Raw genomic sequence first — 24,323 nt, forward strand, 5'->3', positions numbered from 1 at the left:
CATAACAGATGTTCTTGCATTAATCATAATGTAAAAAAATGTGATTTAATGAAAAGAAATGAACAAAACATACGAGGTTTAAGCTATTTAGATGAAAATCTGACACTAAACACAAACAGAATATGCTATTAATAGAAAAATATTAATCATTTAACTTAATATTAATGAAATTATATTAATATTAACCGTGTATAAATATATAACATATTAACAACTGAACTTTTAAATGAGCTGTTAAAATAAAAAGCTTCTTGAAATATTAAGCATTTTATGCACTTATTTATTCAATATAAAATAATATAATTCACATTTTAAATAAAATGCACTCTTAAATTAAGCAGTTTAGCATTTTATATAATATTAATACATATGAATAATTCCAAATAAATTATATTCATATAACTGACATCTTAATTAAAATAAAATGCACTGTTAAATTAAGCATTTTATATAGTGCTGTCAAATGGATTAATTTCAATTAATCGCATTAACATTTGTATACGTGTGTGTGTGTGTATACACACACACACACACACACACACACACATAAATATATATTATAATCACACACACTGTATATTTACTAACTTAGATGCAATTAATCCATTTGACAGCACTAAATCATTATATTACCTCAAAATAAAAAATATTAATTTTTAAACATTTTAAAACAACACATTATTAAATAAACAATTTTACATAAAAATAATATTAAATCATATTAATATTTATTTTATATACAAAAATTAAGATGAGAAATGACACAAGTTGAGATATTTGTGATTTATTTGAACATTCATAAACATTTCTTATTTTAAAAAAGTTGTGTAGTCTTCACAGTTGTGCAAAAACAATTCACACTTCAACATTCACAAAAATGTTACAAAAACTTTGCTTTACAAAACACTGTAAAACACATGCAGCTCATCGTGACTGAAAAACCACCGGCACAAGCGAAATTTGGCCACAGTACTAGTCGTATAGTTTTCGCAGGTTTATCTCAGTTCATCTCGCCCAGAAATGCCCTGCGGCTGTTTTGTCTCGGGAAGATGTGAGAAATGGTGTTGATGGTGATGGGCTCGACCCCGACCGTGGATCCCCGCAAGAAGTCTCCTCTCATCACAGACCTGAACGACTTCCTAAACTCCTCATTTTTCCAGGTGTACAGAAAGGGATTGGATACAAATATAGTGCAGAACACAATCCAAGTTGATGTCCAAAGCGCCACCGACACCGGGATGAACAGTCCGGTGATGAGAACCCAAAAAATGGGTTCGGTTGTAAGAATAAAAATTAAGCACACTGCGAGAACGTAGAAGCCGAGTCGCTTGTCCTTTCTCGGGAATGAATAAGGGAGGTTGTTCACGATTTGGAAATTCAAAATACTGACCCTCTTCACACTTATTTGCACCCGGCGGAAAATTTTAAAGTAGCAGTACATGACGACAACGGTTTGTCCAATGATAGTGAACGCCAAAGTGCTTGCGGCAAACCGACTGGACAAAACAGACACCGTGGTGAAGGATCTGTCCTCTGTGTCTCGGCATCTCTCAGGCGGGTATCGAAAGGACGTGAGCCACGGGAACAAAGAGCCCAACGAGATGAGCCACGATCCTGCGATCATCCATTCTGTGTTTCTCTTCTGATACAGACTTTGATACACAGCAGGCGTTTTGGTGATCAAAACGTACCTGTTCACAGCAATAAGCGAATGTGAGAGCAGTGACACGGTGATTCCAAGAAACAGCAGCGCTTCTTTGAATGCCTGGTAACCCACCACCAGAAAAGTCCCAGTGGAGGTGGCAACCGCTTCGTGGGGCATCCAGAAAGCACAAACCAGCAGATCTGCCACGCAGCCGTTCACGATAAACGCATTGCTGGCTGTGCGGAGCTTCTTGAACGTCACCACCAAATAGATAACTAGGAGGTTGAGGACGGTACCCAGAACGCACAGGAAGGAGTAGACGGTGGCGAGGGAGATGCGTGATCCGCGTCCCAGCGCACACATCGACAGTGGCATGTCTGTGTCATTTGGCATGATGGGAGCAGGCTGGAAAATAATGTCATCTCATCACATCTCATCTCATATTGTGTGAAGAAACGTGCGCGTGAGAGAGCGCAGCTCCCTTTGGCGGTGCTGCGGTGGAGAAACAAGCTTTATATGTGCGTTCATGTGTGTGTGTGTGTGTGTGAGGACTGAGAAGCGTGAGATCAACAAGAGCCCACGCTACAATCTCACTTGTCTTTCATTATTCCCAGGGAGCACAATCACCATGAAGGCAAGTCATTATTCATAATGGATTGAGCCTGTAATAATCAATAGGGCGTAATATAATGGGCTCCCCATTGAGAATAAGGCTGTGGCAGTACGATGTATTTTAAATATGCAGATCTACTATTGATTTGAACAAAAATAACATTAGTTTCTTTAAAGGAATATTTAATTACGAAAAATTTTGGCACCATTTACTCACCTTCATGTCGCTTTAAACCTGTAGGACTTTCTTTCGTCTGTGGAACATAAAATGAGAAGTTTAGCAGAATGTTCAAGCTGCTCTGTTTCATATAATGAAAGTGAATGAGGACTAGGGATGTAAAGCTCCAAAAATGAGGGAAACCACTTTTCTTGTTGTTTCATTGTTTGCTTTTTTGAGTCAGACATGACAAAACTAATAGCCATACCCATTCAGTTTGGTTTATAGTTTTTGATGAACTGAAAAAGAACCAGAACAAAAACATGCTGTATATGGTTTTAATTCACTATAGGTGAATTAATTCATTGGGAAATTAGACTATGGTGGTGCTATGTTTTTGATTCACTAAAAATAACCAAGTCATGCGATTCATTTGTCGGCAATCGGACTACACTGATCATGTTGTATGTTTCTGATTCACTAAAAATGTTTTAAGAGAGTCATTGTTTGAGAACTGGACTATCACTGGTCATGCTATGCATTTTTGCCTCAACTGTCTCAACATTGATCGCATTGTTTCTGATTCAGGAAAAAGACTGGCCCATTATAAGAGTCATTAGTTTGTTCAGGAATTGGACTACACTGATCACGTTGTGTGATTCTAATTTTAAAAAATGAATCCTAGGGCTGTAACCAGTGCCCAAGGAAGTCGACCGGAAGTTGAAGTCGGCCGCGTGCCACCATCTTGTAGCAGAACTTCACTTGCGTTAGCATCCCATTGACTCCCATTCATTTTGACGTCACTTTGACAGCGAATAACTTTACATCTGAGGCGTTTAAAGACTCCATTTGTCCATTATTTATTTCTAAAGATACACGACAATGTATAAAGGGCTCCATTACCTTCTATGTTACATTATGGCCCCGTAGAAACAGTTTTTGTAAAAATAGGCTAACGATTGCATCATAACCACTCGACTCTCTGTCGCACAGTAGAGAAATTACCGTACAGACAGGAGGAGAAGCTCGCAGGCAATAGTATGCATTAACTCAATATGGCGTGCTGGCTTTACATTTTAAAATACTATACAAACTAATTAATCAGAATACTTACTCCTGCTCACTCACGCCAAAGAACTCCCCGCTCAAGCTCGCCGTCTCTGCAAGATTAACGATGGCAGTTTGCATGCACAGCTACTAGAAGATTTACAGCTGTTAGACAGGTTGCTGACGTCATCAAGCTTAGTTTGAGTCTGCGCGTCAGAAACGGAAGTGCTAAAAATCGCTAAGAATGGGCTTCACTTGTCTCAATTGAGTTCCAATGGGGTCGCTGTGTCCATTTCTTTTACTGTCTATGGGTGTAACGGTACACGTATTTCGGTTTGGCACACATGTGCAGCGACAAATACAGAACTGTAGCCCATTAACCACCAATAATCGCAATAAGCTCCAGCTCTGTGTTTTGTTACTTTCGATAAGAAACAAAGTCTCATCCCTACAATTCTGTCCATTTTATCACGAAATTTAAACAATAAATGCTATTTTGACACTCTTTGATGTGACGCTGTAGGCTACAGGCACCTCAGTTCAAGCGGCAGCGTGGAGCACAAGTGAACGTGATCATCTCTTCCTCTTTAATACTAGTTACAGAATAAACAATAATGAACATCTGAAGGTATGTTGAACGATACAGTACAATGTACTGAATCTCATGTAATCGCTCTCAGTGTTTCAACCGTGGAAAGACATGAATAAAACGGCTTGTAATCAATAGCCTATGTCACGTAGCATTTACCTCAGTAAAGTCATTCAGTGTCCACAGCTTGTTAGTTTGCTAGACTTTTTCACTGCATATATGCACTATATTAGCCTATATATTCATTATATTTTACTTAACCTATCTTGATTATTTAATGAATATGTTTAATGTATGTTTAAATAAATCTCATGAAAACAAGTTATGACAGCCACTGTGTAAATGAATAGCTTAGGCTATATTTTAACAACGAATTTGCGCAGAAACAAAAATGATATACATATTTCAATGTTTTGAGAACATTAAAGGGACAGTTGAAAATTTGGGTTAACAGCAGTGCTGGGTACTATCACAATATTACCGTGACAGCTGTGGGGCATCATTGACTTCCATAGTATTTTTTCTTTCCATACTACAAGTCAATAATGCCCCACAACTGTTTGGTTAAAAATATCCTTCAAAATATCTTCCTTTGTGTTCAACAGAACATTTATACAGGTTTAGAACAACTTAAAGGGATAGTTCACCCAAAAGTAAAAAAAAAATTTGTCATTAATGATTCACACTCATGTCGTTCCACACCCGTAAGACCTCCGTTCATCTTCGGAACACAGTTTAAGATATTTTAGATTTAGTCAGAGAGCTTTCTGTCCCTCCATTGAAAATGTATGTACGGTATACTGTCCATGTCCAGAAACATAATAAAAACATCATCAAAGTAGTCCATGTGACATCAGTACCATACATACATTTTCAATAGATGCTCAGAAAGCTCTCTGACTAAATCTAAAATATCTTAAACTGTGTTCTGAAGATGAATGAAGGTCTTACGGGTGTGGAACGACATGAGGGTGAGTCATTAATAACATAATTTTCACTTTTGGGTGAACTATCCCTTTAAGAACAACATCCTATTAACGTTACTAGAAGAACTTTTGTTCAGAACTCGGAAAGAACCTTGTCAAAATGTTAAAGGGTTAGTTCACCCAAAAATGAAAATAATGTAATTTATTACTCACCATCATGCCATTCCACACCCGTAAGACCTTCATTCATCTTCAGAACAAAAATTAAGATATTTTTGTTGAAATCCGATGGCTCTGTGAGGCCTCCATATAGCCAGCAATGACATTTCCTCTCTCAAGATCCATTAATGTACTAAAAACAAATTTAAATCAGTTCATGAGTACAGTGGATCAATATTAATATTATAAAGCGACAAGAATATTTTTGGTGCGCCAAAAACAAAACAAAATAATGACTTATTTAGTGATGGCCAATTTCAAAACACTGCTTCAGGAAGCTTCGGAGCACAAATGAACCAGCGTGACGAATCACGTAATCACGTGACAGCAGATTCGACACACTGATTCATAACGCTCTGAAGCTTCCTGAACCAGTGTTTTGAAATCGGCCATCACTAAATTATTTTTTTAGTTATTTTTTTATTCTATTTTTTTTTTTGGCGCACCAAAAATATTCTCGTCGGTTTAAAATATTAATATTAAACCACTGTACTCGCATGAACTGATTTAAATATGTTTTGAGTACCTTTATGGATCTTGAGAGAGGAAATGTCATTGCTCCCTATGAAGGCCTCACGGAGCCATCGGATTTCAACTAAAAAAAATCTTTCCGAAGTGTTCCGAAGATTAACGAATTTTCATTTTTGGGTCAACTAACCCTTTAACAAAATTTTGAGAACGTTCCGTTATTTGGGTAGCACTAGCAATGCTCATACGATCACAGTATTCACAGAGCAACAGAGACAATGGAATGTCATTAAGAGAAGCGTGAATATTTCCTTTTGACGTCAAGCTGCCTTTCTGGAACCATTTCAAAGATACTTGAAGACTATTATTATAGCGAACGGAGCAGCAGCAGCAGCAGCCTTGAAACCTGCTATTTGCTACGAGTTGATCGTTGAATTTAATGTGTATTCATAGATAGATATTAGACCTTCATAATCTGAATGAAAGGGCTCGGAAAAATACGAGGCCATGGTTTCAATTACACCTATGATGACTGACAGCTACAACACTCAAGTGGCCTACCGTAAATGAACGAGGGGAAACAAGATTGAGTGCTAGTATAAATTGGCACAAACGTTTTAGTAGAACATTTTGGACCTACAAGACAATTTTCTAAAACTAGGTAGAAGAAAGAATTAACGACACATGTACAAGAATCACCTCGTGTAGAAATTAAACTGACATTTTGAAATACTTGCCGAAATCGTGGCTGTGAAAAGTCACTCGACTAGCAGTCATTTTCACAGCTGTCTCCGGACGCCCACGGCCCGACGCCTGCTGCCAGATAGACTCAAAATGAAACTTTAGTTCACAAATGTGTGGCGATTTGCAGTTCACACTTTGTTGGTTGTCAGGGAGAGAACATCGTTGGCACTTAATTTATTTTTGTGGAGCTGTTAAAAAACTGTTTTTGGTCACAGAATAACACAATCTGTACAGTATTTACTTGTATAACAACGGTCAAAGACGACTAATTAGGAATCTGCACTTGAGGGAAATCTTGTTTTTCCATGCACAAAGAAAACGAACAACCTAAAGCAAAATTAATCTTTTATTTTGTTCTGGTCTTTGAAATCGTGTTTACATTGCAAAAGAATAAATGTACAACACACTACATTGTATTTTAATGTCCTTTCAGTATGTGAAAAGCAAACACTGCTCTAACATTGTTAGATATTCTTTACACACTGCTCCAAAAATATATAAATATATCTATATTTTCATAAGCAAGAGAGTAGTTTACATCATGTATATGTCAAAGAGGTAGAATACTTCAATCAAAAAGATTCTCCCAAAACGTATATACACATAATTCATAACACCATCTGGAATGTACAGAGTGCTACAGGGCTAAAAGATACAGATACAGAACAGTCAATCAAGTTATAATTGCATAAGCTTGTACTGGAGTACTTGCTCAAACAGAAAGATATGGGTTAGTTTCCCCCAAAATTAAAATGATCATTTACTCACCTAATCATCAACCTGTATGATTTACTTTCCTCTGTGGAACACAAAAGATGATGTTCGGCAGAATGTTCAAGCTGCTCTTTTCTATTTAATGAATATAATATATAATATAATATATTATAAGGGCAGAAGGCTTACGATTTGCAGAAAAGCTTCCCCTCTGTTGTAGCTCTTAAATTTCATTCGCCACTACGCATTCAAACTGTTTTTTTGTCTGTTTTTTTTATTAAGATATGTCGCATCAGATTTGACATCATGATTGTAAATGTTTTTTATTTCTCATTTACATAAAATCTGGAGCAACATGTTTCCCCAAGAAATTGTTTAAATGAATGAGATTTGAGAGCTCCGGCAGAGGGGAATATGAATATTTGAATATATGATTATTTTTGCACAATTAAAAAAAAAAAAAAAAATTAAATTATATATATATATATATATATATAGATTACACAAAACTATCATATGCCTTCAGAAGCTTATTTAACACAGAATTGACAACATGTGGTACTTTAATGGTGCGTCGTCATCATTTTCCTAAGCTTAACAGTGCCAGTACCTAAAAAAAGTACATTGTACATATCATATTTTGTGTTTCACAGACGATATAAAGTCAAGTATGGAATGTCTTAGGGTTTTTAAAGGACCGTATTGTAGTTTTTGTGTTAAGTAAATAATCCAAAGGTTTTAGCTTAAACCCTGCTGGTAAACCTATAAGAACAATGTACGATAAATAATTTGCACTTGATTGTAAACATCCTAAAATAACTGAATTTAGAGTAGACAACCCTCACTGGATCAACCTTTCCAGATTAGTTTGTACATTCATTATGTGCAATAACAGAAAGGGTTGTGTGTTATTCATATCATCACCTATACATAATCTCCTCTACTGTAATAAAAAGTTACAACTTGTGGGTGAGCTACTGCAGGTACATTAATATTTGTTATCATTAATATATATTTTAAGCAGCTTGAGCTACTTCATGCAAAAACGGTGCATGTTAAAACCAGCAGCCAGAAACTCGTAACTCGCTCGTATATTCTGAGATATTATTATATTTCAGAGGTGCTGGTGAAACAGACACTGCTGAAAGATGAAGTGTCGGCGCTTGCGTTTTCAACAGCCCTTGAAAACCGTGAGAGCTCAGATCTCAATTAGTTTGATAATAACACACATTATGATGTCACAATGGAAAAAAAAGACAAGGAGTCCACCCTGTTTCTCATACTGAACAAACAAAGCCCTTCATTTTCCCGAGAAAACAAGTTTGCTTGCAAATTGGTCATGGTCTCATTAGCCATCCGTAGTTGCGTGAAGACAAGCCCACCTTAGATCCCAAATAAAAGAAAAACTGTGTTTATTGCTTTTGTCAGCCGAAAATCCCTTTGAAGATGACACATAGCTGTCAAACCATTTTACACCTTTTAAATATAGCATCGCACTTGATATGTTACTCAGTAAGTACACTCAGGAGACAAAAACGGGATATTTACGTCAGAACAAATTCCCTAATCCAAAGACACACAAATATAACCAACGAACCTTGTTCGCTGAGCATAAGAATCATAGATAAAATAGGACAAAAAAAGTACAAAATTCTTTATCTAAAAATATTTTTCAGTACAATTATGTATTTTCATACATGGAGAGTATCTAAAAAAAGAAAAAAGAATGAAAAATAAAGATGTTTTGAAAGGACGGCCAAGGAAAGTTCATGTTGTTTAACAGCATGCAGCAGATTCCAGATCAGCTCTGTCATAGCAGGACGTATCATTACCATGAGGCTGACCGTGAGCCGTTTAGTCTCAAAAGCATCTCCTTTCGGCTTCGTTCCCCTTTGCGACAAGAAGCCAGTGAATTGGTGGTCACAGTGAAGGCGTCATGGGTCGGAACCAGGCCAGCAGTGTGGGATGAGGGGGTTAGCGGAAAGTGGCGGCTTTAGTACTGAACATACTCAGACTGAAGGGACTGCAAAAGAGGGGAAAAAACAGAAGATGAAATGATTATGATGCTGAAAGTAATTACAGAAAATTACATGGCAGAGGGTAGTTAAATAATAGTCTAAAAAGCCAACCTGAGACATTACAATCACAGCCCTTGCTGATGTAAATGATGGTGAGATGAGAATAAAAAGTCAAAGCTTAGAGAGGAAATAAATTTGCATTAAATGTGTGGGGGGAAAACTGACTTTATGCAACAACAACAAAAAAAAGCCACTTAGGTTAGAAGACACAGGTGTACAACATGCACAACTGAATGCTAATTGCTCTTAATTGTTGCAGGGGGGTTGGCGGAAGGATAAACAAATTTTTTTTTTACAGACGACAAATGTGAAGCAACAAAGCATTATTTTTTGTATTATATTTTGTGTCGTCCATTTACAAACATTTCATCAACATTCTAACAACAGCTTATTCGCATTTATTTAAAATCTTAAAAGTTGGATATATGGCTACTTAACGCTTTTGAACTTCTGATATCTTGGCAAATTTGTGCCCACAGAATTCCTAAGGAAGCCCCGCAGGTTTCCAACAAATTAGAAATTTCATTATTAGAGTTCTACAAACATCAACGTTGCACATACAGCTACTTAACATTGGCTGCATCCGAAAACGGTAAATTGCTGCCTTCGGAGGACACATTTCAAGGTAGGAAGGCATCAAGGCACTTCCAAATCCAATGTTAGTTTCACTTCCTGTTTCCTGAGATACCTTCATCTGATCAATTTTTGAAGGCAGCATAGATGTATCCTTCGCTGCCTTTGGTATCCCACAATCCTATGCATTCCTTTCTGTGACAGTTGAGCTAGAAAAATAAAGATTGCGTCCGAAAGTTGCGTTTGCTGGTCAGTTTGTGTGTAAATGTATGTTTTTGACCAATATTTTCCACTTTTGATGTCATTTCTAGCGAGAGATTACTACTGTAGTAATTAAATATTTATTTAGTTCTCACCAAAGCTTGCACTATTTTGCTGTAGATCATTAAACTGTTACTCATCGAGGCATCAAGTCAGCTGCCTAGGTTTTCAGATGCAGCCATAGTTTGAACATCTAGGAACATGTTGAGAAATGTGTGAATTTGCACTTGGATAAATGTAAACATCCTGAAAATTCGTTCAAAGTTAAAAACAACTTGCCAAAGCGAACTCTGCAGAAAAATCGCATTCATTCAAAATCATTTAAAAATATTGGACTAGAGCTACTTAACGTTGTTTGAACTTCTGAATTTGTGCCCACATAATTCCGCAGGAACCCCCACAGGTTTCCAATTAATTAGAATGTCAGTAATTCAGTTCTATGCATTCTATGAATGTCCATTTATTAAACATTTAAATTTATTTAAAAGGTGCCATCGAACGTTTTTTTACAAGATGTAAGGTGTCCCCTGAATGTGTCTGAAGTTTCAGCTCAAAATACCACATAGATTTTTTTAAATTAATTTTTTTAACTGCCTATTTTGGGGCATAATTAGAAATGAGCCAATTCAGGCTGCGGCCCCTTTAATTGCTTGCGCTCTCCGCCCCCTCCCGAGCTCTCGACTATCATTGCATAAACAAAGTTCACACAGCTAATATAACCCTCAAAATTGATCTTTACAAAGTGTTTGTTATGCATGCTGCATGCATACCTCGGATTATGTGAGTATTGTATTTATTTGGATGTTTACATTTGATTCTGAATGAGTTTGAGGCTGTGCTCTGTGGCTAACGGCTAATGCTACACTGTTGGAGAGATTTATAAAGAATGAAGTTGTGTTTATGAATTATACAGACTGCAAGTGTTTAATAATGAAAATAATGACGGCTCTTGTCTCTGTGAATACAGTAAGAAACGATGGTAACTTTAACCACATTTAGCAGTACATTAGCAACATGCTAACGAAACATTTAGAAAGACAATTTACAAATATCACTAAAAATATCATGTTATCATGGATCATGTCAGTTATTATTGGTCCATCTGCCATTTTTCGCTATTGTTCTTGCTTGCTTACCTATGATTCACCTGTGCACAGATCCAGACGTTAATACTGGCTGCCCTTGTGTAATATCTTGAACATGAGCTGGCATATGCAAATATTGGGGGCGTACATATTAATGACCCTGACTGTTACGTAACAGTTGGTGTTATGTTGAGATTCGCCTGTTCTTATGAGGTCTTTTAAACAAATGAGATTTATATAAGGAGGAGGAAACAACGGAGTTTGAGACTCACTGTATGTCATTTTCATGTAATGAACTCTTGTTATTTAACTATGCCAATATAAATTCAATTTTTTATTCTAGGGCACCTTTAACTAATTTAATCATGTTTTTAGCTACCTATAAAATCTGCACAATTTTACCATGTTTAAAATCATTCCATAGAATTACGAAGTGCAGAAAAATCTAGAAAAAGATTTTGTTTGGACCTGCTGATGAAAACCAAGCGAGAGAGTTGCATCCAATAACATGACAATGTTGAGAAATGAGACTTTATACTAATTCACTGCAACCCGAAGCAGCCATGTTTAGCAGCAAGAAAACGGATGACACCTTGACTGTAATTACATATTCACTGTAAACACCTTCTAGCGTCAAAAAAAACTTTGTCAGTTGATCGCCCTTTGAGAATGAACGTTTAACAGAGCGCAGTGCAAGACAGAATGTGATATTCATCATCTCTGCAGTGAAACTTTGAGTCAGTCCTGCTACATGCGTAGGCGTTGTGATGTTCTGAACAAAGACAGCACTACGCTCCAAAACAGGGATGATATGAGCCAATCGTCAATTTCAGAAACGGGGTAGTCTGGGAGAAATCCTGTCTAGAATATTGTGAAATCACATGATTAACACATACAGTGGCTTATAAAAAAAAAACATTTCACAATGGGGAAAAAAAATGCACCAAACAGGAAATTGTTAGGGAAACTACTGAATTCCCTGAAGCAGGACCACATCCAAGAGTTCTGGAGAAGGTCCAAGGACAACAGGCCACTAAAATCAAGATTGTGATCTTTCTGTCCAGTCTGAGTGCCGACATAACAGACAAATCTATTTTCTTTGCAGCGGTCAAGTGTTTTTTTATAAACCTAGACCTGTTCTGCATTCATTGGTCAAATAAAAAGATAAATTTGTTTGATAAATTCAAACAAATACTGAATACATTTGCATTTTTGCAGCGTACACCACTCCCATTGCATCAAACAGCAGCATTGAGGTGCCATTAGTACTTGTTAGTAGCCATGTTACTGCCAAACCAGACCAGAACTGTCAGACTTCCACCATACATGTAAAAGGTACCCATATTAGCTATGCTTTAAAGCCTTCATTATATCCCTAATGAATCCCTGCTCTGCCTTTTTAATATTTGTTTATTTAGTATTAATTTTCTTTTCCTCGGAGCATCAGCGTGGGATGCACTCACAGAAGTTAAAGGGCGACGGATTAGCTCAATTAAAAAAAATTAGTCTCATCCTGACCACTCGATTAAAGCTCACTTGACAATGGTAATTAAGTAAATATTAGATCATCTAAGTAAGAGCTTTCTGAAAACACACTAGAGACAGACGTACACAGAGTGAGATTTAACAGTCGTAGGAAGTACCCAAGAGTGAGATGCACATAAGCGTGTATTCAGTAAAAACTGATGACATGCAACATGCTCAGGGAAGCATTTAAAAGCATCTGTTAGAGAAAACATGGCAATGTATAAACTGAGAAATAAAATAGAAGGCTGCAAAGAGATCAGAGATAAATAGGAAGGATTTGGGTAGAAAGTACCATGGCAACCATAGTTTCCACTAAAATACCTTTGTTACAACTGTGAAACAATAAATAAATGGGATCTTTTTTTGTTCAAGTTCAAGACGCTTCCAGAATTAGAAATGTCTAATACAGTCATTACCATGTCCATTTGCACTTGTCAATCTCCCTTGTAAACACAATTTAAAAAAATATTATAATAAACTTATATTAAAAATTATACACATTTTATTAATATAAAATTTAAATTATAATCAAACATTTTCAATGTTAAATTTTTCAATAAAATTTACCTTTTATTTTACTTTTCAGAATATTTTGTGAATAAGTGTTTATTTTCTGTAATTTATTTCTGTAATTATATACAATTATATTTATATATTATTTGGATGTGATTATATATATATATATATATATATATATATATATATATATATATATATATATATATATATATATATATATATATATATATATATTTTTTAAGCCATATTGTTTGACTACTTGTAACTATGGCATCTTGGCAGAAACCAACGGTTACCATGGTAAATTATATGAAATGCTGCTGCTGGGTGTGTGTGCATCTTGGGAGGGTTGATGGGAAGAGAGATCACTTACGGGAATGGACCGGCTGAGGTAGCGTGCGGAGAGCCCGCTCAGCCCTGTTGGGCTTCTGTGGTGCCCCTGTTCACTGGCCCCCAGCCTTCCATTGGTGGAAGGTCCGCTCATGCTGGTGTGGTTGAGGTTGTAGGTCACACTTTTTGCCCCGCTGCTTGGGCTCACCCCGTTGGTGTTCGGGGTACTGGTGGTGTTATACTGATTGTTGTTGTTGTTGACCTCGTAGTGGTAATTGTGTGGGGCGATCGGGCTGCTGTAGCCCGTGCGGACAGGGTGGGAAGTGAACGATGAAGGGGAAGGTGGTTTCCCAGAGCTGTTTGATTCACCATTTGGTTCATACAGGTTACCCAAAGAGCTGGCTAACCTGGTGCTGGAGGATGGGAGGGAGGGGAAACAGACATGAAGGGTGGAGGACAGGGAGGACATACTCGTACCCATAGCTACACTGTAGGACATGGAGATCATGGTAAATGTTCTGACAAAGGGGTGAGGAATTGCATGTATACTGGCTGAGACTGTATTTACTGCCGTTTAAAACAAACTCAATCTGGAGTAGGGCTGGGTAACTTATTCGAAACTGACTTCAGCAAAGTACACGTCTCTTTAAACTTAAGTAGCAGAAACGGCATTACATTTGGTAAGCTCAACTGATTTCTGTGAATCAAAAAGTTTGATTCGATCATGCTTTTACCGTATCACTCAATGTTCGGAGAATTATAAATGCAAATTTTTAAGTGAAAATGAATGTGAGCACATATTGTTTATTAGTATGCATTTTTAAATTTAGGCATATAAAAGAAAATGATTCAACTGCATTCTTCAAGTCAATTATGAAGAATGCAACTTAACATACAATGTAAATTATTCAATTTTATTTAATTTTCTCTATATAAATTCACACAGCTAACAAAAATGTGATTTTTTTTTATGGTTTTAAAGGTTTTCTCTTGGTTAAGTGAACGTTAGAAAAAAACAAAATGGGAAACAAGTAGTTAGTAACGTTTAAAAAAAAAAAAAAAAATTCATCCAACCAAAATGTTGTTCACAATTTGTGAACTGTGAATAAATAATTTTTTTTTTTGCTTGCATTTTGAGAATATTATTAAAGACCAGAAAACTTGGCAGAACATTAGTCAAATATCTGAGAATGTTCCCATATTTTATAAAATATCACCCAGCCCTAGCCTGGAGTGTGTTAGAAAGTGCTTTTCAGTATGGTATGAACAGTACTGGAAAGTAGTGGGTATGTACTTGGTCCAAAAATACATCAATAAGTGCTGGTTTGGAGAGAGTGATATAGTAGTAGGTAGGTGATATGGCTCTGGCTATTTGATTACATAAATGGCAGGGAACGAGTCACTTGAAACCAGTGCACCAACAGCACGGAGCAACCAACTTGGTTCCTCGCATTTACGGCTCTCCGTTTCAGAGCATAGGGTAGTCACAGAGAGGAAAGAAGGCCACCAGGGAGCTGGGAGGAGAGAAGACAGGAGACAGAGGGGGAGAGAAAGAAAAAAGGAGGAATAAGTTACACGAAAGATTTGGAAATGAAGCAGCAAAGACTAAAAGGTGGACGAGTGAAAGAATAAGCAGATCGAAGAAAGATATGGAGAGTGTAGAGAAGACTGGAGGAAAGCTAATTTGAAGGGAGGTCAGGCTCACCTCTTGAGGTTGGTTGATGAAGATGAAGAGCGGCCAATGCGCTTGGCAGAGGCAGAGACGGAGGAGGATGGTGGGACTTTGGAGGATTTTAAGGGGGAGATGGAACCCTGGCCAGTGGCTGTCGGTTTCATTCGGCTATAAAACACACACACACACACAAATACAGGCATGAAATCAGCTATATAGTCGCCGTTTGGATTTTAATAGGCAAATACTTAATCTATGAATGGATCATTATTACAGTGATTATTATGTTTTTCATTTCTTGAACAACCATGTAGGAAGACACATCATGGCCATATTCCAGGATGACAATGTCAAGATTCATCATTTTCACACATGAATTGGCACCTCTGAGTCCAGACCTTAATTTCATTGAAAGTTTTTGGGATGTCCTGGAGGACACTTTACAGCTCACCTCTTGCATTTTCAATTCAAGATCTTGACCAAAATTCATTTTTGAATTGACAATGCAAGAGGTGAGCTGTAAAGTCTACTCCAGCACATCCCAAAAACTTGCACTGAGGTTAAGGTCAGTGCCAATTCATGTGTGAAAATGATTTGTCATGCTCCCTCCCAACAATTTTTTTTCACAATTTGAGCCTGGTGAATCTTGACATTGTCATTCTGGAATATGGCCATGATATGTCTTAATACATGGTTGTTTAAGAAATGAAAAGATACACACTCCATCTTTTAGGGTTAAAATAACTGTTTCCAAACATATAACATGCCAGAAAAAAAATAAATAAATAAATAATAATAATAATAATAATAATAATAATAATAATAATATAATAATAATAATAAAAAAAAATTGGCCGGGCAGTGTATGTATGTATGTATGTATGTATGTATGTATGTATGTATGTATGTATGTATGTATGTATGTATGTATGTATGTGTACACACACACATATGCTGCTACCATGAATCTGACTTCTAGAAGATCATTTGATCTTCAAAATCCACCCTGCCATCATGAAAAATGCCAGACTATTTATAAAGAAAGAAATGTCTAAGAGCCGTTCATGTTCTTGCCAAACACATCTACTAGGAAATTAACTTTTTACAAGAAAGTTGTAACATCACTTCCGGTCCAGTAATTCTGAAGGGGTGAAAAATGAGGGTATACTACAGATTAAAATATAGAAGTGCCAGTGCATACCAGTTCACTTTGAGCCCTGCTTCCGCTAGATTCTGTACGACAAGGGAACCAGAGTGTTGTTTTAAAGAGGCTTTGTTTAAAGAAAAATAAATCAGGAAAAAGAAGCAGGGAAAGTTACAGGCAAGGGTCCAAAATCTCTGAAATGTAGCAAGTCATGCTCCAGTAACTGCAGTTCAAATTCAATTGTAATTTTTTCTCTTTACTTTCACTTTTTTTTTCTTCTGGTTTTCTTTCTGAAGAGCTCTTTTTCTCTACCACTAATCAAGATCTCCCACACAGCTTTTTCACCCACTCCAAAAATTCCTCTCTGACTCAGTTTAATCTCATCAATGAAATAACTAACAAAATTCAACTGATGAAGAGATTGTCTCAATAACATGTTTTTAGAAGAAAAAATGTAATAAATGATGCTAAGGATCTGATTAATTTAGAATTAATAATTGTTCTTTTTTTTTTAAAAAAGTATTAAATACTGCAGTATATCAGTATAACCTTTCAGAAACATTTCAGGTGTCCATGAAAAGGACATTTTTCAAATATAATATTCATCTTAACATATCTGTTAAAAGTTTTATCCCTATTTAAATTAATTTGTTTATTATTTAACACCATACCAGCATCAAAGGCTACATTCATAGCAAATATAGATAATATTTAAATTAACTGTACACAATAATTAAACAATATCACTACAAACAAAAAAATAAAAATAAATTAAAAATAACAGCAATAGTAATAATATCAATAACAATAATAACAGTTCAATAAAATAAAATCTTTCAATTTGAAGTTTGAAAAAAAAAAAACTACATTAATATACTTTTAGAATTTTACATAATTAATTATGTTTACTTTATTAATCAATTAACATAATTAAAGGGTTAGTTCACCCAAAAATTAACAGCAGATGTTGTTGTGTGAATTCGCGTTGGAGATTAATATTTTGTAAATAAAGTGGTAAATTATGTTTTTTGTTGTTGTTTTTTTTTTACACAAATAAAGCACTCACGCCGCTTCATAAAACTGAGGTTAAAGGGTTGGTTCACCCAAAAATGAAAATTATGTCATGACCAAAAACAACCACGGTGACGTAAAAGTGCATTACCAATGTTGACAGATGAAAGGATTCAATGGAATCAATTCAATGGAAAGGATTCCAGAAGAGAAGACAATGCTGAATAAAGTCGTAATTTTTGTTATTTTTGGACCAAAATGTACTTTCGATGCTTCAAAAACTTCTAACTAACCCATGATGTCACATGGACTACTTTGATGATGTTTTTATTACCTTTCTGGACATGGACAGTCTACCGTACATACATTTACAATGGAGGGACAGAAAGCTCTCGGACTAAATCTAAAAGATCTTAAAAGATGAACGGACGTCTTACGGGTTTGGAACGACATGAGGGTGAGTCAATAATGACATAATTTTCATTTTTGGGTGAACTAACCCTTTAAACCACTGGAGTCACATGGATTACTTTAAAGTTATACAAAATTCACTTTTACATGGTGTTTGAACATAAATGTGTGTTGGCAGTGTCTACACAGCCTACCCTATAATGGTTAAAATCCACCAACTTTTTTTAATCCCCATAAATCATAAGCAGTGTCTCAGAACAAGCCATTTGCAGATTCTACCTTTCGTGATGTCACAAAATGCCTAAGCCCCGCCCAATACTGCTGACGGACTCTGCCTTACTAGCATAGCTTCCGCCCTGAGCGAGTTGCACATTGTCACCATTTTTTTTTCAGTTCAGAGTAGCTGTAGCAGAGAATATACCTAAATTTGTTTGTGGCTGCGCAAATCACTTTACACCAGACTTCTTTGTGAATGAGGGTCAATACAAAGGGACAATACAAAACACAAGTTTTGCTAAAAAGTTGTTACTCAAGGATGGATCAGTACTGTTCGTGAACCAGCTTATAGTCTCCAGAGCTATACTGGTTATGACAGTAATGAAAGAGTGAGCACGCACTTTATTACAGTTCATCTTAATACCTAATGAAATTATTACTCATCAATAACCAAATCTGTACAAGAAAATCTGGTAAATTATACCCAACTCTCAGCTCATTTCCTCTCTCCATCTTAGTCTCCATCAGCCAAAATCAAACAAACAAATTTGCCAAAATCTTATCCTTCATCCTTGTGAGAAGGAGCTGCGACAGGAAGAGTAGGAGGGCCATTTATGTCCAAGAGGCCTCTTCAACTCACCGCTCTTCAAGGGAAATTAATTAAGGACTGCGCATTTGCTCACGAAGGGGTGTTTAATTTACATCTGGGTTAAACGTGCTTGTGGCGAGGGGGGCGTGGTTCAGCGAAGTCTGCAGCGGGAGAGAGAGGCAGGAGACGAGCGGTTGAGTGAGTGGGTTAAATGCAAATGACGAACACCTGTTTCTTGTTTCAGTAATTGGCGTGGAGAGAGTATATAACGCCAGGAGAAACAGGAGTGGGAGAGAGAGAGAAGGACTACTGACTGCTTACCCTCTGGATGCTGGAATTGTTGGCCGGAGTTGCTTATGTTTGTATTGGACCGTTTTGTGCCTGTCTGCACACCTGTTTTGTTATTTTTGAAAACCAAATAAAGCAGTCAGTAGTCAAGCTGACCCTGTCCTCTTCCTTCCTGACATTGAACTTTGTTACACTGGTGCCGAAACCCGGGAAGGGAGAGGAAAGCCGCCGCCATGCAATCGTCCTCCGGAACGCCATTTGCGGAGATTATCAGCAGCCTTGCGGGCCTACAACAGGAACAACATCAGGCCCTGCTGGACTTGCGGAGAGATCAGGAAAGATCTTTTCAAGTCATCGTCCAAGCCCAGCAGGAGGACCGCGAGAGGTTCCGGAGCTGGATTGACCGGGAGGTTCGACCGGAAGCCACGGAACATCGCGCTGTGCCCGCCCACCTGCCATTCAACAAAATGGGATCTGCGGACGACCCGGAGGCATTCCTGGACCTTTTTGAAAAGACGGCCGAGCTGTCAGGCTGGCCGCGGGACCAGTGGCCGATGCGCCTGGTCCCGCTGCTCTCCGGGGAGTCCCAGATAGCGGCACAGCAGCTTCCGGTCCAGAATCTCCTGGTCTTCGACGACCTGAAGAGGGCCATCCTCCCTGAGGAACACCGACAGCGTTTCCGCTCGCTCGAGCTGGCTGAGTCCGGCCGACCCTTCGTGATGGCCCAACAGCTCCGGGACTCCTGCCGCAAATGGCTGTTGGCTGAGGGAAGCGACGTGGAGAAGATCGTCGATCGAGTGGTGCTGGAGCAGTTTATCACTCGGCTACCGAAGAAGACAGCCGAGTGGGTCCAGTGCCACCGCCCCACGTCGCTGGACTCGGCCATCCATCTCGCGGAGGACCATATGGTGGCGTGCCCCGGGGTCGGCGAACCCCTCCCATCTGCTTCTCTCTCTCCCTCTCCATCTTCTGTCCCTCTCTCTCATCCTGTCCCTTTACCCAGGTCACGGCCGCCTGGATATCCGCGGGTCCCGCCCCGGGGCGGGCGGGTTTGACCAGAGCCAGTCCGGGACTCCACGTGCCCCGCCCCGGGAGGGCGGGACTGGTTTCCACGGGACGGGGATCCCACTCCTGTTTCTCCGCTTTCTCCACGCCAATCATTTACCCCACCCCCTGCCACTGGGGCGGCGGGAGGTCTGGGCCGGCCTGTTGGCGTTGCGGGGACCCGGAGCATTTCATAGATAAATGCCCGGTGATGGAGGTTGGGACAATGGTTCGGGTCCCGGACGCCCCGCAGGCTGCCCCCGGTCAAGCTGGCTGGTACCAAATACCTGTGAGTATCAAGGGGTACCTATCAGGCTTTGGTGGATTCAGGATGTAACCAAACCTCGATCCATCAAAGCCTGATTTCATCCGGGGCATTGGATACAAGCCGCGTGGTTAAGGTGCGGTGTGTGCACGGGGATATAATGGAATATCCTGTAGTGTCAGTCATTATCCAATTCCGGGGACAAAAACATAGTGTTGAGGTGGCAGTTAATTCGCACCTCCGGCATCCGTTAATTCTGGGAACAAATTGGCCAGCATTTTCTGAATTATTGGGTTATTTATGCACGGATGCCTCTTGGGGGAAAAATGCGGTGGATGTGGAGGCGCGGGTGCAGGCGGGAGAGACTGATCGGGGACCACTGAGTGCTGCTTCAGGGGAACAGAGTGAAATCGAGAGAATAATTCTCTCGGAGCGCGATGATTTTCCCCTGGAGCAGTCTCAGGATGAGACGTTGAAACGTGCATTTGAACAGGTCCAAGTCATCGACGGTCAGCCTCTCCAGCCTGGACGCGCGCTTACCTATCCATATTTTGCAGTTGTGAAAAATAGGTTGTATCGGGTGACCCAAGATACCCAGACAAAAGAAGATACAACCCAGTTGTTAGTTCCAAAGAGCCGCCGGGAAATGCTTTTCCAGGCGGCTCATTCTAATCCTATGGCTGAACCACGCCCCCCTCGCCACAGTGCTAAAACAGGAACAGTTCAAATTATTGACGACATCAAGCACACGAGGATGAAGCATCCTGTTCTTGTTGAGCGGTACTTGAAGATCTTTTTGTTAGTGTTGTGTGCAAGGAGGGGCTGGAAATTAAGATACGCCGGGGTATAATTTGTCTTCGAGAGGGTGAAGTACGAAGGCTGTGTTTTTTCTTTGGCCTATTTTTGTAAACTTGGAGAGGTTGGAGGTAAAATAGCTAGTGTACTGAGCCAACAGCTAACGCAAAGCATTTCAGAGGGCCATATTTTATTGTTTCAGCATTTTACTTTAATATTTTTTATCCAAAGTACATATATAAACTCTTTCATAGACCAAAAAAAAAAAAAAAGCCACATAACCATTTTCCACCTTTAAACAGGTGTTTGTGCTACTGTACCCATTATATGTAAATTATCTCTTATGACTTTTTTGGAGAACAAAATGGAAGTTTGGAATAAAACGTTACCTGAGAGGCTGAGATGGAGACCTAGTGTGCATCTTCATGTCCTCGAGTCTGTTGGAAGAACATTGAGATCAAGTACACACTGCTTGGTTACATAAACTGCATTTAAAAAGCCAGAAAATGGAGCTGTATGTAATAAATGAGTTCCAAATGAAACAAAATGTTCATAATGCATACTACATACTATTTTTTGAGAGAAATTAATATGCCGCATGCATACTGTGCACAGTATTTTAATATGCATTAAATGCCCAAATTATCTACAACATTTGCTAAAATGTGCAGTATACAAGCAGAGCACACATGAAATACTATATCCCACAATGTAATGCACTCAAATTTATCTTCAATTTCTAGTATGATAAATCCAAACAATAAACCACATAACTGCCTTTTAAAAATGATTTATATACAGGAAAGTTTGAGGTTTTAGATTCTAGTTGCATACAAAGTAGTGAGGTCGTGTTATGCACAAATTGAAAACATTTTGCATACTATTTTCACAAAACCAGAACACATTGCATACTATGCAGTGTAGAATGTATACTAAGTTGCAAGCAAGTATTCCATTTCAAACTAAGCATTAAAACAACATTTCAAACTATTTTTGAAAAACTAGTATGCGACATGCATACTGTGCTCAGCATGTGTATTTTTTTTGTATGCATTAAACGCACAGATTATTTATTAGATTTGATAAACTGTGCAGCATAACCAGAATGTGCAGAATACTGTATCCCACAATTCAATGCCCTCAACAATCTTCCATTTTTTTAGTGAGACAAATTTAACTAATCCAATCAATGCTAAAAAAAAAAAAAAATAGCCTAAAGATGATGATTTACTTTATTAGATTTCCAAATATTACAACATTTCTGCACAAAGATAATTAAAAATGCTGGGAAAAAAACTCTGCACTAGTCACTGAATTAAGCATACAAAGTAGTAAGGTCATGTTATAATATAGTTTTGCATACTATTTTTACAAAACAGTACACCGTATACATTCTACACAGCATAGTATGACATAAGTAGTATGCTAGTATTCCATTTCAAACTATTAATGAAAGAACTCCGTATGCAGCATGCATATTGTGCTCGGTATGTGTATTTGTAGTATGCATTAAAGTGGTCATGAATTGAGAAATCCAATTTTCTTTCTTTTGACATGTAAGAGGTCATTGTACCTTAAACTTCCTCGTTAGTCCAAAAACAGCTTTTAATGAAACCTAGCCCCGAAAACGTCCAATTTCGGATTTTGGCACATTATGATGTAATAGTGCAACGAAAGACACCCTCTGCAGAATCAAATCAATGTGGACTCTCACCAAAACTCCTGTTACAATCAACAACGCTGTCTACACTACACATTGAATCTCTAATTTACATCGTGTTTGCACTGTTTTATGATGAAAGCATTCATGAGAGTGAAGAAATCGAGTTGCAGTAATGAGATCACTGCATTCATGAGCTCAACAGACATGTCTGTCATCGGCTACAATGCTCATTGCTGCAAACTTTCACGTGACAGGAGATGATCTAAATATAATCCAATAATGAACACTTTTTACGATTAATCTCGACAGCTATAATAGTAAAAACGTGGTAAAGGATTTCGACAGAGTTCCACATGTAATACTTATGTCATATGCAAAATGTTAGCCAATCATAGCAAGGGCTGTTTACATTGAAGTCTCACAGCAGACACGCCCTTTCCAAAAGAGCGTTCAAATCAGAGGGCTAAAATAAGGGTAGAAAATGACCTTTTTTTTTCTAAATTATGACAATTTTTGATGTAAAAACCATACTAGCATTATAAGTTCACCTCAGGAAACATTATAAAATATTTAAAAAAAAATGAATTCATGACCCCTTTAAGTACCAAGTTTGTCTACTCCATTTGCTAAATACCATTAACTAATACCACTGTATATACACTGCATAGTAAGTACGCAATAAGTTTCTGCAGAAAGCAGAATGTTTCTCGAGCGTCTGCTCATCCTGAAATACAGGAAAAGCATCTCTCCAAGACAACGGGAACATCATGTTTCTATGCCAACCAGCTCAGTGCCTGGTACATCAGCACTCTTAACAATCTGTGTTCTTTTGTATTAATTTTAGCTCTATGTCTTGCATTTAAGAGTGGACCGAAACACTAACCATGGCCTGGCGTCATTTAGCTCTTCACTGACCTAAAAGCTAATGGAAGTTGAAAGAGTCTTGATAAAAGGCTCCATTCATGAACAGAAGCAAAGAGTGTCATTTATGTAATGTGGCTCATTACGGAGACCTGAATAGAAGATGTAATATTGGTCTTAGACCAAGCTTTGCTTTGCTTTTTTATGTCCAGGTTGGGATCCAGGCCCAAAATAGGCTACTGCATCACAAAACGCCTCAGAACGCAATTTATAGTTCAACGAGTAGTTGCATTCTCAGTGTTGCCACAGGGGGCGCTATTGCAAGTTGTTCTATAGCTGAACTGACTAACAATTTGCTTTTTCCATCAGAAGACCCAAAGGAATGGCATCTTACCTTATGGCTCCAGTGGTCGCAGACCGTGGCTGCCGTCGACCCTTTAAGGCACGCAGTTTGTCTCCTTGCGTCATACCGAGGTCGTTCTCAGTGTAATCATTCTGTCGAGAGTTAGAGCATTGAAACGTTATTCCAAAGAAGTGTTTCTTGAGTTGAGTTGTAAAAAAATATTAAAATGACCCACTTAAAGTAGTAAAATAAAGATTAAAATTCAGGCCAATATCGCTAAGGTAATAAATATATTCTTTTTTTACATTATATTTTATACATTTTCTTCTCACTGTATATAGTGGATAAGACCCTCTTTCTGTGTCAGGTTTCAAAAATATTAAACTATGCAATAGTAAAATATATATAGATTTATAAATATTTTCATGTTATGGCCGATAATCATTAATTAGTGGATATGAAAATTCTGTATTATTTTGTCTAAATTAATTCACCTATAAAAAGGTCCACCTTGCAAATTATTAACA

General features: G+C 37.9%; 2 protein-coding genes across 9 annotated transcripts in view; both read right to left on the reverse strand.

Annotated features, from left to right (window-relative positions):
- Positions 1-385: 385 nt before the first annotated feature.
- gpr88 (G protein-coupled receptor 88) lies at positions 386-2,330 on the reverse strand. Its single transcript, XM_067398620.1, has one exon. The coding sequence runs from the start codon at positions 2,036-2,038 to the stop codon at positions 1,001-1,003; it is 1,038 nt and encodes a 345-aa protein (XP_067254721.1). The 5' UTR covers positions 2,039-2,330; the 3' UTR covers positions 386-1,000.
- Positions 2,331-6,051: 3,721 nt separating this feature from the next.
- cdc14ab (cell division cycle 14Ab) overlaps positions 6,052-24,323 on the reverse strand; it is a 53,389-nt gene continuing 35,117 nt past the window's right edge. For 2 of the 8 annotated variants that reach the window (XM_067396040.1, XM_067396037.1), the window contains 5 exons: positions 23,848-23,948; positions 21,319-21,366; positions 15,200-15,334; positions 13,538-13,907; positions 6,076-9,144 (listed from right to left, as the gene is read on the reverse strand). In XM_067396040.1, the coding sequence (XP_067252141.1) occupies positions 9,115-9,144; positions 13,538-13,907; positions 15,200-15,334; positions 21,319-21,366; positions 23,848-23,948 (684 nt within the window). In that variant the 3' untranslated portion in view covers positions 6,076-9,114. The other 6 variants (XR_010896068.1, XM_067396038.1, XM_067396039.1 and 3 more) reach the window with 6 other exon arrangements.

The sequence above is a fragment of the Chanodichthys erythropterus genome, chromosome 10, assembly GCF_024489055.1.
Source record: "Chanodichthys erythropterus isolate Z2021 chromosome 10, ASM2448905v1, whole genome shotgun sequence".
Lineage (NCBI taxonomy): Eukaryota > Metazoa > Chordata > Actinopteri > Cypriniformes > Xenocyprididae > Chanodichthys > Chanodichthys erythropterus.